The 15,598-nt window shown below is 36.9% G+C and overlaps 5 protein-coding genes across 5 annotated transcripts; 3 read left to right on the forward strand and 2 right to left on the reverse strand.

Moving 5' to 3' along the window:
* Positions 1–79: 79 nt before the first annotated feature.
* Positions 80–1,078, reverse strand: KQ657_004459 (uncharacterized protein; the record flags this gene model as incomplete). Its single annotated transcript, XM_043195128.1, has 1 exon — positions 80–1,078. The coding sequence occupies one exon, from the start codon at positions 1,076–1,078 to the stop codon at positions 80–82; it is 999 nt and encodes a 332-aa protein (XP_043050325.1).
* Positions 1,079–1,335: 257 nt separating this feature from the next.
* Positions 1,336–2,886, reverse strand: KQ657_004460 (flavoprotein; the record flags this gene model as incomplete). The annotated part of the gene is made up of 1 exon (XM_043195129.1): positions 1,336–2,886. The coding sequence occupies one exon, from the start codon at positions 2,884–2,886 to the stop codon at positions 1,336–1,338; it is 1,551 nt and encodes a 516-aa protein (XP_043050326.1).
* Positions 2,887–4,865: 1,979 nt separating this feature from the next.
* KQ657_004461 (hexadecenal dehydrogenase) lies at positions 4,866–6,518 on the forward strand (the record flags this gene model as incomplete). Its single annotated transcript, XM_043195130.1, has 1 exon — positions 4,866–6,518. The coding sequence occupies one exon, from the start codon at positions 4,866–4,868 to the stop codon at positions 6,516–6,518; it is 1,653 nt and encodes a 550-aa protein (XP_043050327.1).
* Positions 6,519–7,188: 670 nt separating this feature from the next.
* Positions 7,189–13,005, forward strand: SRB9 (Srb9p; the record flags this gene model as incomplete). The annotated part of the gene is made up of 1 exon (XM_043195131.1): positions 7,189–13,005. The coding sequence occupies one exon, from the start codon at positions 7,189–7,191 to the stop codon at positions 13,003–13,005; it is 5,817 nt and encodes a 1,938-aa protein (XP_043050328.1).
* Positions 13,006–13,320: 315 nt separating this feature from the next.
* KQ657_004463 (uncharacterized protein) lies at positions 13,321–14,604 on the forward strand (the record flags this gene model as incomplete). Its single annotated transcript, XM_043195132.1, has 1 exon — positions 13,321–14,604. The coding sequence occupies one exon, from the start codon at positions 13,321–13,323 to the stop codon at positions 14,602–14,604; it is 1,284 nt and encodes a 427-aa protein (XP_043050329.1).
* Between the last annotated feature and the right edge of the window lie 994 nt (positions 14,605–15,598).

Below are 15,598 nucleotides of genomic sequence, written 5' to 3' on the forward strand. Positions count from 1 at the left end.
AAGCCTACTTATCTTTCCTAACAACGGAGGTTACAACAAAACTAATGCCTTGTATAAATTCGTTTCATCTAGTATACGCTTACAAAAACTTAATAATCCATGAGGCATACCCTTTAAGCATCTCTTCTGTACATTCATGACCAATTGATTTTTGAAAGAACGATTCACTGTATTCATTGGTATTCTCATAGATTTCAACCCAAGCTTTAGATAACTTTGGAGGTGTCAATGAATCTTCTGTACCAAAGCAAGCATACATTGGGATTTTAGCAAATTTAAAATGTTCAAAAACATCAATATCTTGTTGTTTTAAGTAATTGTGGAAATGTTCAGGGTACTTTTGTTTCTCTTCATCAGTTAGGTTTAATTCATTGTATTCATGATAAAACCATTTTTTATCGTAAGCAGAATCATTAAGACTAATCTTTCTCAATCTGGTAATGAGTAATGACGACAAATCAGGACATCCCACCACAGTATTAATGGTCCTTACTAATTCTGGAAATTTAGCTGCGAATCTTATAACAGTATGACCTCCTAATGAATAACCTGAAAGGAAATTACGATACTCTAACTTGGTTTCAAGGATATTTTTGGCTTTATCGTTCAATTGAGCTTCCAAATTCAAATAAGCTGGTAAATAATCCATTATCAACTTGATATCAGCAATATTTCCCTCAATGGCTGAAACCATATCCAAACCATGAGTTTCATTACCAGAACTCCATGACTTGTTGCGCTCTTCATCTAATGTACGTTCTCCATGGTTGCGAAGATCAAAAGTTACAAATATAGCTGGGACCTTAGTGTCTCCTTTATTCTCATGAATATATTGAAGTGTACGATATCCAAAAGCTTCAGTATTCATGTAGCTTCCTCCACGATAATGAATGAAATATAATACATTTAATGGTAACTGTAAAAACTTTTCATGACCTTCGTGAGGACCTTCAATTGTTTTGTTGTAATTGGCAATGTATTCACTCAATGACTCTGTGTTGTAGACATAGACATTGATACCACCAATGTTGATGGTTTTCTTAGAACAGTAATTGGAATCGTAATCAAAAGTTCTCATTTTTTATAGAGTTACGTTATCAATATCGTATAGTCACTGAAACGATGTTGGGTAAAAAAGTGATGTTGAAATTTGGAAATCAACTGATTACTATTATAAAGTCTTTTGTGTTACCCCACACTAATCAAACCACAGCCAATAAAATGTCAATGAGGCTTCTACGTTTACTTAATACTAATGTACAAATTTATTACACACTACTATACACTGAGATATACTTACGTAAACATAGAATGAAAATACTATGGCAACCTGGTCTACTTACCATTAGCTTTCTTCCTTTCTTCTTCATCTATATCTTCATCATAATCATGATACTCGCCTTCAGCTTCTTCATCAATTTCTTTGTCTCCTATTGAATTATTGATCTCGTCTTCATTATCGTCATCTTCGTCCTCTTTGTCCGCATTTTCTTCTTCGTCCTCCTCGTCATCCTCATTCTCAACTGGTGGTCCAAGTTTTTGCATAACAAAGGTAACAACTTCTCTCCATGCTCTCATTCCTCCCATAGTGATCTTACCATCAACATCCACATACTTTTCCACTGGCTTCAATATACTCATATTAGGATATGTCTCTTGTAAAAGAATTAACTGCCTTTTGGTAATAGGATGTGCGTACATTGCTCCAGTTAAGGCTAGGGCGGCAATAATTGGTTTGGGCAGTAACTGGTCATTGGATAAAACAGTCATGTCTTTGGGAGAAGTTACCCTGGGAACTCCTTGTGATGGAGGTAATGGAGCTGGCCATAAATGAAGTACTTCAGTGAGAAGATCATCACTGAGTCCATTTATCAATTTAGCCATCATGTTTGCTGATAAAGGAGCAATTAATAAGACATCAGTCCATCTCTGCAAATTGTAGGCTAAAGAATACTGAGTCAATAAACTAGAGCTAAGAAATTTAGGAGGTTCTTTCTGGTTCAGATCTGCACATCTTACAAGTTCTTGCTTCTTTGCTTTGGCTTTACTAGCCTGATAATAATGTTTACTATCATCAAAGTACCAGATTTTTACTCCTAAACTTTCAAATTTAGGAAGCTTCTCTTTCAAGATAAGTTCGGCTGTTTCGGTAAGTATAATTTGGATTTCCAATTTCTCATGAGTATATAGTTCAAATAATTTTTCAATTAAAAGAAACATATTTTTACGAGCAGCCAAACATCCTGTTATACCTATAAGCAAATGTAACTTCTGAAAGCCTTCCTCTAATCTTTCACTCAAACTAATGGGACTTTTATTTCTATCCAATGAGTTAAGAATACTATTGGATTTCAAAGCACCGCTGTAATTAGTTCCTGGTGAAGAAGTTGATGATGATGGAGCACCATCACTACTCATAATAACAGGATCAATACCAATTTTAGGCGACTTCTCATTAGCGTACGAAGGTGGTGAGTTTAAACTGGAAACTGAACTGTTATTATTCTCCATCAATGTGGAGTCCAAAGCCAGATGTGAATGAGCATATTCTTCGTCATTAGCAGGTGTAACTACACGTTTCAGGTTCAAACCCAAAAGGCCGTGTTTATTTGGACTGACAATGTCGTCATGAACTATGAATGAAGGATGTTGTATTTGGTTTCCAAGTCCAGGAGTATTGTCTCCAATATCACTATTCAACGACAAGCATGACTTCAAATGGGTATCTTTGTGGACCATAAGTCTAGTGCTTGCACTAGATGTATTGGGATGAGGTGGCTTCTTCGGTGAAGTTTGCAGATCTAAAATCAGCGACCTCCGTATCGGGCTTGTTGGAACTGGAGCCTTCATCCCGCTGGCGGTAAAACCAACCTCTGGATGTGCCATATGCTCTTGGAATGGAAACTTTTGTATGTAACTGATTATCACCAGCTTAAGAGGTGAAGATGATTAACAATGGCAAAGGACAAACTAAACACAAAACTATCGGAGGTTCTTTGAAAGATAAATTGCAATAGTCACACACTTATTAAAAGCTTAAGCGCTTGAGAAGATGAGTAACTGGAATACAAAATAATATACTTCGGTTTAAACTTAATAAATATCTAGCAACATAGACAACACCCTAAGTAATGATAAAAGGTATCCTTGTAATCTTGTGGGGGTCGTGCTGTATCCAAACTGTAAGGCTGTAAAAGAGTAGTGTGTAAGTTATTACAAATGATTGCTTACTTATTTTAAGGAATGTAGTGGAAGAAGCAAGAAAGAAGTGACCAGGTAGTACTTACAAGAATGTGATAAAAACGGTCATGAAGTTAACATCATGTAGTGACGTAGGTTTATAAGTACGTAATTTTATAACCGATGGTATTTCTACAGTTTCTGCTGAAAAACATTGTAACCTCATAGAATTCGTTAGTTTGTCGGGTATTGCACAAAGTTATGACGTTGTTTACTGAGATGTTTCTCTTCATTTAATACGGTCTTTCTTAGTACGTAAATATAACTCAAATCACATTTCGTTCTTAAACTAGTGTAGTGGACCTTCCAGCTGGATGTAAAAGTTTTCTTTGGTTGTTTATGATCAGATCAGAGTCCACGGAAGAAAGTAGTCTTGTTGAAGGGCTGAGAGACATTTCGCATTGATAAATCATCAAAAAAAACTCAAACCATTCGTGGGGTGCAAACTACTCTAAATGCGCACCATAGGTCACCAGTTGTTGCATTCACGTGCATAAAACCGTTTGCTATCTAAATGGACCTAAAATTTCACAAGTTATGAACAACGAAGAAGATTGAGAATGGTTCGGGGTATATGCTAGATTCGGATATTAGCACCGGAAAGTAAATATAGACGTGGAATCGTTCTGGAGCTTGCACTGTCTCCTCCTAAGCTCCACCAAATTCAGGTTTAATAGTATCAATTAACTTGATGTGTCAAAGATATGACATCGTTCTAGATGTATTTTGAAGCATCTTTATTACTATGATTTGTAAATAATAGGACTTCATGGTGCAACTAGTAAAGATAAAGAAACGGATTATGGTTCAATATATACATTATTTTCTTCTTTGTTTGGGTTATAGCTGTAGCTACATATGAAATATTATTAGTTTTATTGATTATCAATCAGCCGGTTTATTAACTTTATCATTAAATTTACAATGTATAGCATTTTTAGCTATTTCTATAACTATAGCTGTTAAAGCACTTATTAGCAGCTATATATTAAATTTAGCTATGTAAGCTATTACAAGATTATTGATACATTTTTTATCAGATGCTACTCTTATCTATACTTCTTTAATTCATGTGACACCTTTAGTAACTCTATTTTATGTTACTTTAAGACCAAACTGATTTAAAAGTGCTATTAACATACCAATGAGGATGGTATTCACCTGACAAAAGTATTGCCACCTTTGAGACAGGCACTAACTGTATACTGTTGCACATGATAACCCCATAAATGTCGAGAAACATGTTCAAGGGCTTCTTTTGTGAAAGCAATGCGATATTTTGGCATGGTCCATGTGACATTTGTATGGCGCAAAATGTGAGGGGAATCAATTGGTTTCTTTCTTCCAACTACTGAATTAAGTAATTCCCATCTTATCGCCGTTTTTTGGAGATACAATGTAACCCACTAGTTTTCGGCTTTTCAAGGTGATTTTGCATTCTCCACACGTTCCAAGTTAAGGCACACAACTGTATACACTTCCTTCTCAACACCTTGATTTTAACTGAAGTATTAAATAGCTACATTGCGCTGTCAAGAAATTAACAACTTTTAGCTTCCTAGCTCTACAAACTTATAATTCATACACTTTTCAACAAGTAGTATAGCATCTATATCGTATTTAATATGGCTGAAGGTATCAAGAAAGTTAGCAAACAAGAAACCACCGTAAAGAAGGTATCCACTTCTGATTCTGAAACTGGGCCTCTTGATTACACTCCTTTAAAAGAGATCTCATTCGGTGTCCAGAGACTCAGAGACTCTTTTGTTAAAGAAAACAAGTTAAGCAGTGTCCAATTCCGGTTGAATCAGTTGAGAAACTTATACTTTGCCATTAAAGATAATGGAGAAGCTATCAGCAGAGCTTTGGAAAAGGACTTTTATCGTTCCCCCACTGAAACAAAGGATATGGAATTGAACGTTTCTTTGGCAGAATTGGTTCATACTATGGCTAACTTACACAAGTGGGTAAAGAAGGAACCAGTGAAAGATGTTCCATTTAGTTTGAAGAATTCTCCTGTTTATGTTGAAAGAATTCCTCTTGGAGTGGTTCTTATCATTACGCCTTTCAATTACCCCTTGTTCCTTTCACTTTCTGGTATTATTGGTGCTCTTGCAGCTGGTAATTCTGTTGTGATGAAAACTTCTGAACTGACACCACATTTCTCCCAATTATTTACTGAGATTATCACATCTGCTTTAGATCCTGACATTTACTATGCCGTCAATGGTGCTGTTCCAGAAACCACAGAACTTTTGAATCAAAAGTTTGACAAAATTATGTACACTGGAAACAACATGGTAGGAACTATTATTGCAAAGAAAGCAGCTGAAACATTGACTCCAGTTATCTTGGAATTAGGTGGGAAATCACCAGGTATCATTTTGGATGATGTCAAGGACAAAGACTTGCCAACAATTGCCAGAAGAATTGCCTGGGGTAGATTCACCAATGCGGGTCAAACTTGTGTGGCTGTTGATTATGTTTTAGTTCCAGAGAAACTAAGAGAGAAATTTGTGAAGGAACTTACCAGAGTTGTTGATGAGGAATTCTTCGTTGGTCTTAACAAGGATAATAAATCATATACTCATATTATTCATGAAAGAGCTTTCAAGAGTCTTTACAAAATGTTGGAAACAACAAGCGGTACTATTGTTACTGGTGGATATAAGAATGCTGATGCTGCTACTAGATACATTCCTCCACTGATTGTTGATGGTGCTACATGGGAAGATTCCACAATGAAAGGTGAAATCTTTGGCCCTATCCTTCCAATTGTCAGCTATGCAAACTTGGATAGGGCACTTTCGGAGGTTATAACCCGTCATGATACACCTTTAGCACAGTACATTTTTACTAGTGGTTCAACTGCTCCTGAAAAGAATGCTTTAGTTGCTAAAATCGCTAGAACCATTAGATCTGGTGGGCTAATGATCAATGATACTATTTTACATGTTGGTTTGGCAAATGCCCCATTTGGTGGAATTGGAGAATCTGGATATGGTGCTTATCATGGATGGTTTTCATTCCGTAACTTTACTCACGAAAGGACTACAATTGAACAGCCTTTATGGAAGGATATCACACTTAAATCAAGATACCCTCCTTACTCCGATTCCAAGAGTAATTTGGCAGAAGCTGCTCTGTTAGACTACGGTGGAAAAGTATGGTTTGGCCGTAAAGGTAATGTAGAAATGAATGGTCCAAGCACTTTCTTCTCAGTTTGGACAACCATGGTTGGTGTTGCCACTATTGGGTATTTGTTTGTTACATCATAAAATGTTGGAACTCTGTTTATATAATTAATTTAGGTAGTAAATATTGAAATGTTACGACTAGCAAAGTGAATGTAGATTTCCGAGCCCTCCAGAACCTCAGCAAAACATTGGGCACGTGATAAGATGCATACATCATTATCTCATATTAGTGTGATGTATTAAAAATCACCAGGGACTACCAATATAGCAAACTTCAATGGATTCTTTGGTATTCTTATTTTGAAATATTTTATTCTTTCTATCTACTTATATTTGTGGTGATCTGGCCATGTGAGTAGTAGTTGAAAGGTCGATTCAACGCGTTCTTTCGTAGAACAACTCTAACAGAGTCATGAACTACTATATCGCTTACACTGTATCATAGAGATCAACCATTCATCTGCGTCTTACAGATTGGGAATTTTCTTCAATCTCTATCTCTAACATTGCCGAAACCATGATGCAATATGTAACCCTCTAAATCCCTCTGTTCAGTGCAAACAAGTACACAGCACAGTTCAAGCCTCGTTGGGTCACGTGAGGCCGTTGCATTAAGAAATCTCCAGTATTTTAGTTGCAAGATAATCTAGGGCAAAGGCACACAAAGCGAACACCATATAACTAAGGAACAAGAAGCGTAAAGAAGAACTTGAAGTTCCGTATAACCAGGTAGTCATTCCCCATATCAATCATGGAAGGTGTGGATGCTTCTACCATCAAAACCTATTACTACAAACTAGCGCATGCTCGACACATTGATTGCTACTTTTATGCGCCTGCCGATGTGCAAACTACAACTGAACAGTCACTCTTAGAGTTAGAACTCGAAACCAGATACTCCAGTCCCAAACTTCTTTTCACATACTATAAGAAATTCCTTTACAAATTCAAATTCAGCTATGACAGTGGCCTGGCTGAGCCACCAGCATCATCAACATCAGCATCAACTTCAATTCCACCCGAGGATGATTCTATACTTATAGATAATGACGATGATGCTCTTGCACGTAATCCAGCGTTGAAATTAGTGGGAAAAAGAAGAGTTACAGCTCAAGCATTGGCAATGCCTCAAAGAGCATCATCAATTCCCGTGTCTGGAACATACAATCCCTGTGATAGTCTACAGTATGCTAGTCTCTGTCTATATAAGGCAGTTAAAAAAATGCTTCAATATAACTTGAGCATGTCCAAGTCAGTCAAGATTTTTGGTAGCTATACTGTTTACTCTGATACAGCATCTGGTGATCTCTACTTTATTAACATTGACCCTACTTTATTGCCCAATGGTGATTTACTAGTATCACTTGTCGCTCGACGGAAAACAAGTTTTGTTCTTCCTAACAAAGATACAATTCCAAAGCTAATTGATTTGAACTTTGCTATTTATTTGCTTCCTAATCCAATACGATGCCATTTGTTCGATCCTATTAATTTGAATCAAAATTTTGTTATAAGAAAGATAAATAGAAAGACAGATGAACTCTATCGTTTGATCCGCTTATATACCGGTCTTGAAAAGCCATTTGCATCTACACCTGATCAATCTAATGAAGATGAACCTAAGCAACTTGAAGAAGTTCTTTTTGTCAAATTAATTCCCAATTTGAAGCATATGAATAACTTGACATCCAAGATCTCCTTGTTCATCCATTCTATAAATAATAAAAAGTTTGTATACTGGCCATGGGAGCTATGTCTCCTTCAATTTGGAGCATATGAACATTTCATGCCAAACACAAGTGGTAATTTAATGACAGAAGATGATTCAGTATTGCATAATCCCTTGAGTTTGATTTCAGAATTTATTGATTTCAACATTTCACAAGCAAATAAGGTTCATCATCATATGAATTCTGGAAACATTTGGAACCCTAATACTTTTCAACCACTTACAAATATTAGCACAGGTGGAAATAATCCTGAAGGAACACAAGGAAATACTTATGATGATTTGGCGCCCATGGTGGGTGAACTCTTCAACGCAGGAACAGATTTTTCAATAAAGAATGGAACAATTTCAACAGATGATCAGGACAATAGAAATAAGAAATTATCAATCTCTACTGAAGTCTCCAAAGTAAGCCACTCAGAGGGGAATGAATACCTTACAGGAGTAGTAACTGATGAAAAGATTGAAGGTCAAGAAAGTGAACAGAAAGGGGTACAGGAAGATGATGAAATGGAAATAGATGACCTTTTCGGTGGATCCGATTACGAGGAGGATGAAGAAGCAAAATCGAAAAAGAGTTATGATGACTTGATTCCTGATGGGAGTGAAAATATCAAACACCTGAATGAACAAGAATTGGTTAAATTAGAAGGTGATTTGTTTAAAGAATTTGGACAGAATGATACTTCTGAATTGAAATCGAATATATTTCGTGATATTAAGTCTGATATTGGTCAAAGAGACAATGATATCATTGATGCAGCACAGAATAAGAGTGAAAACAAAAAGTTGAGTATGGACAACACATTGAAGATCTTAACTCCCAAGTTTGAACAAGGTAGTAATACTGTTTCCGCTCTTGGAACACCAACAGTTTGTTCCGGTCAATCCAAACCAACTTACATTGACATTCCAAGAGATCAAATGACAATTAAAAAATCCCAGACTCCTATATACGATGATCCTGGAGCCCCACTACCAATTATGCCAACCCCCATGTTAAATACGTTTGGTGCTACATACGGAGGAACTAGTGGACCGGGTTCTACGGCGTCCTTCTCAGCTCCTTATGTCCCCAATGATGTTAAAATTGCTTCCTCAAATAAGAGTCAAGGTACGCAGTATCCTGTAAAGCCTCCTACGTCTGGTTCAGACGATGGGATCAAATCAGCGTTTTCTCCTATATTGTTCAACCCAATCATCGAGAACAATATTGATACTAAATACGGTAAAGGTGGGAAGTTTTATGTTAGAAAGGACTCTACTCCTCTTGTGGAGAAGAAGTATATACGGGCTACAAGTGTCAGTGGCCATGAAATACCCTTACGTGAAGATCGATCATTAAAGGCAGCAATCCTGAATGGTGCATATCTGCAAGAAGCGATCGAAGGTGACTCCGACAACGATGAAAATTCATATGATGTTTACGAAGAAGAAATGTCCAGTGATGAAGACGAAGACAACTTGTTTGTTGACTCTTCAACTGGAAATGGTGCTTCCAATGTCTTCCAAGGTACAAACAAGCTCTCCAAGTCTCCTCCATTAATATTGAACACCGAGAGTGAGCACTTACTTGACTCGTTTAGCAGTCCAATGGGAGGATTTTCTAGGTCTAGAAGGGGCAGTATGTCAATGTCAAATCATAATATTTACCAAGAGACTCAATCACCACTTAGACCAAATGGCTCCCGTCAGTTTCCCGATGATCAATTAGTAAAAGATAGCAGTTCTGTTGGAACTGGAAATTCATTTCCTGGTATATCACCAATGAGTTACGACACAACTATAGCCGTAACGGGCCATTCAAATAGCAATGTGAATGGATCTCCAGGTTCTACTTTGCAAACTTCAGGAATGCAATTTTCAACATTTTCGCCAGAGAAGAGAGAAATAGGAGGAACGATAAGCAACAGTGAAGATGAATCTAAACCTGAAACCTCAAACTATTTACCTTTGCTTCTACGGAGTATAAATGTATCTACAATTCCGGAGTTTTTTATGACAAATAATTTATCCCAAAGTAAGGAAACCAAGATAATTGAGGATTTCAGTATGATGGAAGAAGATGAGAATATTGCTATCAGTGAATTTGGTGATTTTAGAGAAAATGAAATGGTGGTAAGTGATGCTCTTCACCTTGACATTCTTTTGGATTACTTGACCCAGAACATCATTTTTGACTATGGTTTAAACGAACCATTCACCAACATGAAGTTAATAAATGAAGGAAATGATCTCCGTGTATCCGAAGTTGACATGGAGTGTCCTCCAGCATCATTTGAATCAGCTTTTTTTGAAGTCTTCCCATACTGTTACAAGGTTAATCTCATTGAATTTATAAATAATTGGAGTGATTTTGGTAGCAATGAGTATGTCACACCAAAGGATAGCGATATAAATGGTGGAGTTAGTGAAGAGCTTGACTTTTTGAACGACTTGGGAGATGAAGTTGATCCCAAATCCCAGTTTAAAAAGCTAAATGAAATAGAATATGACACAATCAATATCGATACAAGAAACAAGGACAAGTTTGATAAATATAAAGCCATAGTGAATGGCCTAGTTAAAGGGAACCATTTTCAAATAGATCAGAATTCTTGCTTCAAATTACCGGTTGTTGAAGCAAGGGTTAGGAAGTTTTCTGATATTATAAACTTTGATTATTTGGGTATTAACTTTTGGAGAATGCTCAGCTTATCTCCATTAAATGAACCCAAAAACTTTCAACTTTTATTAATTAGTGAACAACATTTACCCTCGCTGTTTGAGAATCATGGATTAAGTGGAGTATCTTCGTTATCAACTACAAACAGCATCTTCGATTACAATAGTCAATTCATGAACAACTTGATTCAAAATTATAGCGAATGCAATTTGGGGAATATCTCAAAATTGAATGTTAGAAGGACAGAGGAAGATAATGGTATGTTGCTTGTGAAACGGGATCGAACTCATACATTCAATGAATCCTACAAAGAGATCCACAAACAGTTAGAGTTAATCGTGGAACAAATCAAACTTGATCTCATAAACAAGACAAATAAGTTTGAGTTTAATCGGCCTTTACTTTTATTGTTTGTTGATTTTAATCAAAAGTGTAATTCAATATTACAAATCTCCAAGATCTTCAAAAACTTTAAGTTGGCATTGGATAAACATCAGCTTCCATTAGTGCAATTTTTTGTCAAGATAATTCCGGCAGATTTCATTGTAAAAAGAAAGCACAATGAGTATTGTCTGAAGATGGTTTCTAATTACAGTTTATCGAAGTTTTCCATGATGCTTTACAACATGTGTCCCGATCCAAATAGAGGATCACCCACAGCATTTCAAGTACGAAAGTTATACACCAATATTGTTCAGGAGCCACCAAGAAAGATTCAATTTAAGTTTTTAGGTAACTCTGCTAACAATCTTAAGAGCTCAGTTAACAATAATGATGATATATTTTTGCATTTGGCATACGAACGTTCCATAGATAAAAATTGGGTTTCTGCTGCCTGGCTGGACCCATTAGGAATTGTTACCCACACCAAATCATGGTATTGTCCAATTGATAGAAAAATGGATAATGGGAACACTCAAAATCATTTACACAATCACTTCCATGCCAATGTGTATGAAATAGGACAAATCAGTGAGGAAATATGGCGTATCAGCAACGACTTATTCAAAATCCTTAATAACGAAATAATTAAGAAAACCAATGTTATAGGAGGTAAGAAGTTTTTGGTTCTTACTCGGATCAATAGCATTATTCCTGATGACGAATTGATTCATTGGAAGAAGTTAAGTGTGAACCACAAAGATATATCTTTGATAGTCCTTTCTGTCAATCGTGCACCCAAGCTTGTATTTGAGCGTGAAATAACACCTGCTATTCGTGGCATTGACCAGCTACTGACAAACACTGGAACAAATTCTGGTGATAATAAGAATAGTTTCTCACAGACTAAAATGTCTCCCCAACAACACTTATTTATGCGTTCATATCTGACATCGTCTCAAGCACCTTCACCAAATTTGGGACAATCTAATGCTTATGGATCCCAAACAGGAAATGGAGGAGGGTCCCAGGGAAGTAATTCAGGGGTTGGAACCAGCGGATTTTTAGGTTCACCTTCAGCATTCTCTCTTCATTCTCCTCAGCAGTTTGCAAATATGCCTCTGAACTTTCTTTCCCCGTTAGAGAAGGACATTGGAAGTGGGAATGGTAATAGTTCAGCAGCTGGTGGGAGTATAGGAGGTCTTGGAACTTCAGATGGCAGTACTCAAGCCAACATAGGGCGGCCAGGATCTACTCCATCTACTATTGGAATCAACAACAATTCGAATTATAGTCAAAGTTCGTCTACAGCAGCAGGGCTTTCAAATACTACTTCGAGTCTTTCAGGGTTAATTGATGGAGCAGATCTAGTTGTTACTCATGCTGATTCAGAGTTCATTGGAATTGTACCAAAGTTGCCCTTCCCACCATTAAGTTCACCCACTAGATTGGCAATGATGGTTGGCTACTTGGTAAAGCCATTTGATCTGCACAGGTATTTGGTGTATGAAGTATGTTTATTCAGTTGTTCGGCGTTTTGGAGTTTGCCTCTGTTGATGCATATACTTTTGGAGCAATATCAGAAGTTAATAATATTAAATGATGTTCTAGGTCTTAGAGAATTTGACGGGTACTACAAGAATACTGAAGAGAAGGATGAAAACGTGGTTGACGGGATTGATGAAACTTATCCTCGACAGACAAATTTCAAAGCTCGGGGATTGGTTCCATGGCATATCACTGCAGTAGGGAAGACACTCGACTATTTGGTACATGTACTTGTTGAAGAGTAATTACGTATAAGCATCTAGTTTTATAAGCATTTACCGGATGCCATGCATTCACTGATTTAGTCTGCTCAGTGTTAAGAACTGTAGAGGACGTAATCATATTCTGTTTGACTGAGTAATACAGAGTTTATAACAATTACAACAGTAATAGGGAATTATTTCCTAATGCCTTCCGTTTGCAGCTAACTCGCTGGTCGTGGTACAAAAAATAAGCGCGACCAGGTAAACATCAATCAATTATCTAATGTTTACCTATTGAGCGGTTCATATAGCGCACACCAAATTGATCAAATGAGATCAGCATAGAGATTAATAATAATGAACAACACAGAGGAGTTATTGGCCAACTGGATCCGGCCTGGAGGGACTGTTAATGAAAGGTTAATTAGTGGAAGTGGAAATGCTGATCCTACAAGGAATAGTTCCAGTAAGCAACCACTCCAAATGTTTGCTAATGATGATGTGGATATCGATGAACAGATTCTTCGGCTTAGTTCAGTTCCAGAAACATATGGAAGGATAGCGGCTAAGCAAACCCTTGGAGTATTAGACGAGATGGAAAGAAATGCCAAAGGTCAAGCTCTGGAAAGTAAGCAACGAGAAGCTAGATTGACGGAATTGACGTTTCAGCTTCGTAAAATTCAAGGAGAATCTGAAATGTTAAGAGAACGAGAATCTCATTTGGTAGATGAGAATAATTCTTTAAAAAGACAACTTGTTTCCTTAGAGCGTCAATTGAGAGACGGATATCCAAAACAAACTGCTCGATTATTAGAAGAGAATGGTTTATTACGTGAGAAGTTGAGCAAGTATAAGAATCTTTATGAAAAGGGTTTAAAGCAAGAGTCTAACGCAGAGTTGATAATAAGTAATAAGGGTGCTGACCGCTCAGCTACTATGGAGGAACTTTATTTCAAAATAGAGGAAATGTTTAGACGACCTTCATCGATACAAAAACCGTCCCCCCCACCACTACCACAAGAAAATTCAATTGAAGTTGAAAGATCCAACCATAATGAAGGAAGGAAATCAGAGGCAGATTTTAAACAATTATTCACTGATATCTTACATCGAATGGAAGTTACCGATTCAAACAAGAAGGAAAATCATGAGGAGAAAAAGAATGTTGATACCGAAAAAGTTGCACTTGAACAACTTATCAAACGACTTATTCAAGAGGAGATTACCGGTTTAAAAAAGAACAATCGCATAAGGCCTAGATCAGCCCCTACAACAACGTCTAAAATCATTGAAACAGAAGAAGAATTTGAAGATGCAGTTGAGGAAGATAAAAGCCACAAAATCAGTGGAGAGGAGCATCGAATGAATAGTCTCAATCAACAGTTACTGGAAGCTGTATTGAAAGCATTGCGAGAAAACCGTGAACTCAATGCCCAAGTTTTGACCCATTTAAAGAACCCTGGTAACGAACAAATCCAACTTGAGATAGGTAAAAATACATCATTCTTTGAACCTCAACCTCAATGTGGTCAATGTTCTGAAGTTGATGAAAATCAACAAAAAAATAAGAGTGTGGGTAAAGATAAAGTTGAACCCGAGAACACGCTAAATCTAATGGGCGAGTACAAATGGACAATTTAGAAACACAGAAGTCATTAAGATTGAATAGGGAAATGTTATTAGCAGAACGCGATAACTAATCAGGAAGAATGGAAACTAGTTCGTTTCTGCGGTAATGGATTGTAAAGAAAATGAACGGCTCCATTTATGGTATTGTGGCAGTTTCCACCGTGATTGGTGTACTATAGAGCGCGAAAGAGGAAATGGTGGTTCTGTCGCCCAGTAACAGTAACTGTACCAAATACAGTAACTACAGCGGTCCAGAACAAACCAGGTATCTTACTACTACAATGGTAAATGTATAGAAGGTATCTATAGGGCAACAGAATTGAGGATCAATTTACGTATCTTGATTAGGATAATAACAAAATGAGTACTTCTAAAATGGTTGCACCGTTTTCTTGCCCATTGACATATTTGGTACCATGACTTTCAAATCATATATATGTATATATTTAGCAGCCTAGTAATTGACGGAATTCAAGTATAGAATCCACTAATGTATCAATCTATTTGAAACATCCCAAACTAAGTAATATTTCCCGCTTATGATCTAGTCGTTCGTGTGCAGTATAACTTTCACCAAACACGAATCCCTTAATGAAGTGGACCAATGTCCTGGTGATGCGGCGGTGCCAAAACGCCTTGTTTATCATCTATCCGTAAAGGGACGAATACACCAAGAAGATGTACACTGAAGTAAATTGCGGGTCAGAATTGAGTTTAGTATCTAAGGCAGATATTTTTGCAAGGATGTGAAGATGGATTAAGTACAAAACACGCTAAAGTATAATTGCAAAATTTGATATAATAATGTAAGATCTCAACCTCTAGTATTGTTATGTGCTTATAAAAGTTAGAACTTGTAGATCGAGTTGTACCTTGCGCTATGTGTATGTGTGCTGGTTGGTGTATAACACATATTTAGTGGAATGGTACGTTATGGGATCTTGTCTCCAATGAAATTCACACTGTCCCAAAACGCGGCTAAAGTTTTCACTTCGGCCTGTTTTGG

Source organism: Scheffersomyces spartinae (assembly GCF_019049425.1).
Source record: "Scheffersomyces spartinae strain ARV_011 chromosome Unknown scaffold_6, whole genome shotgun sequence".
Classification (NCBI taxonomy): domain Eukaryota; kingdom Fungi; phylum Ascomycota; class Pichiomycetes; order Serinales; family Debaryomycetaceae; genus Lizanozyma; species Lizanozyma spartinae.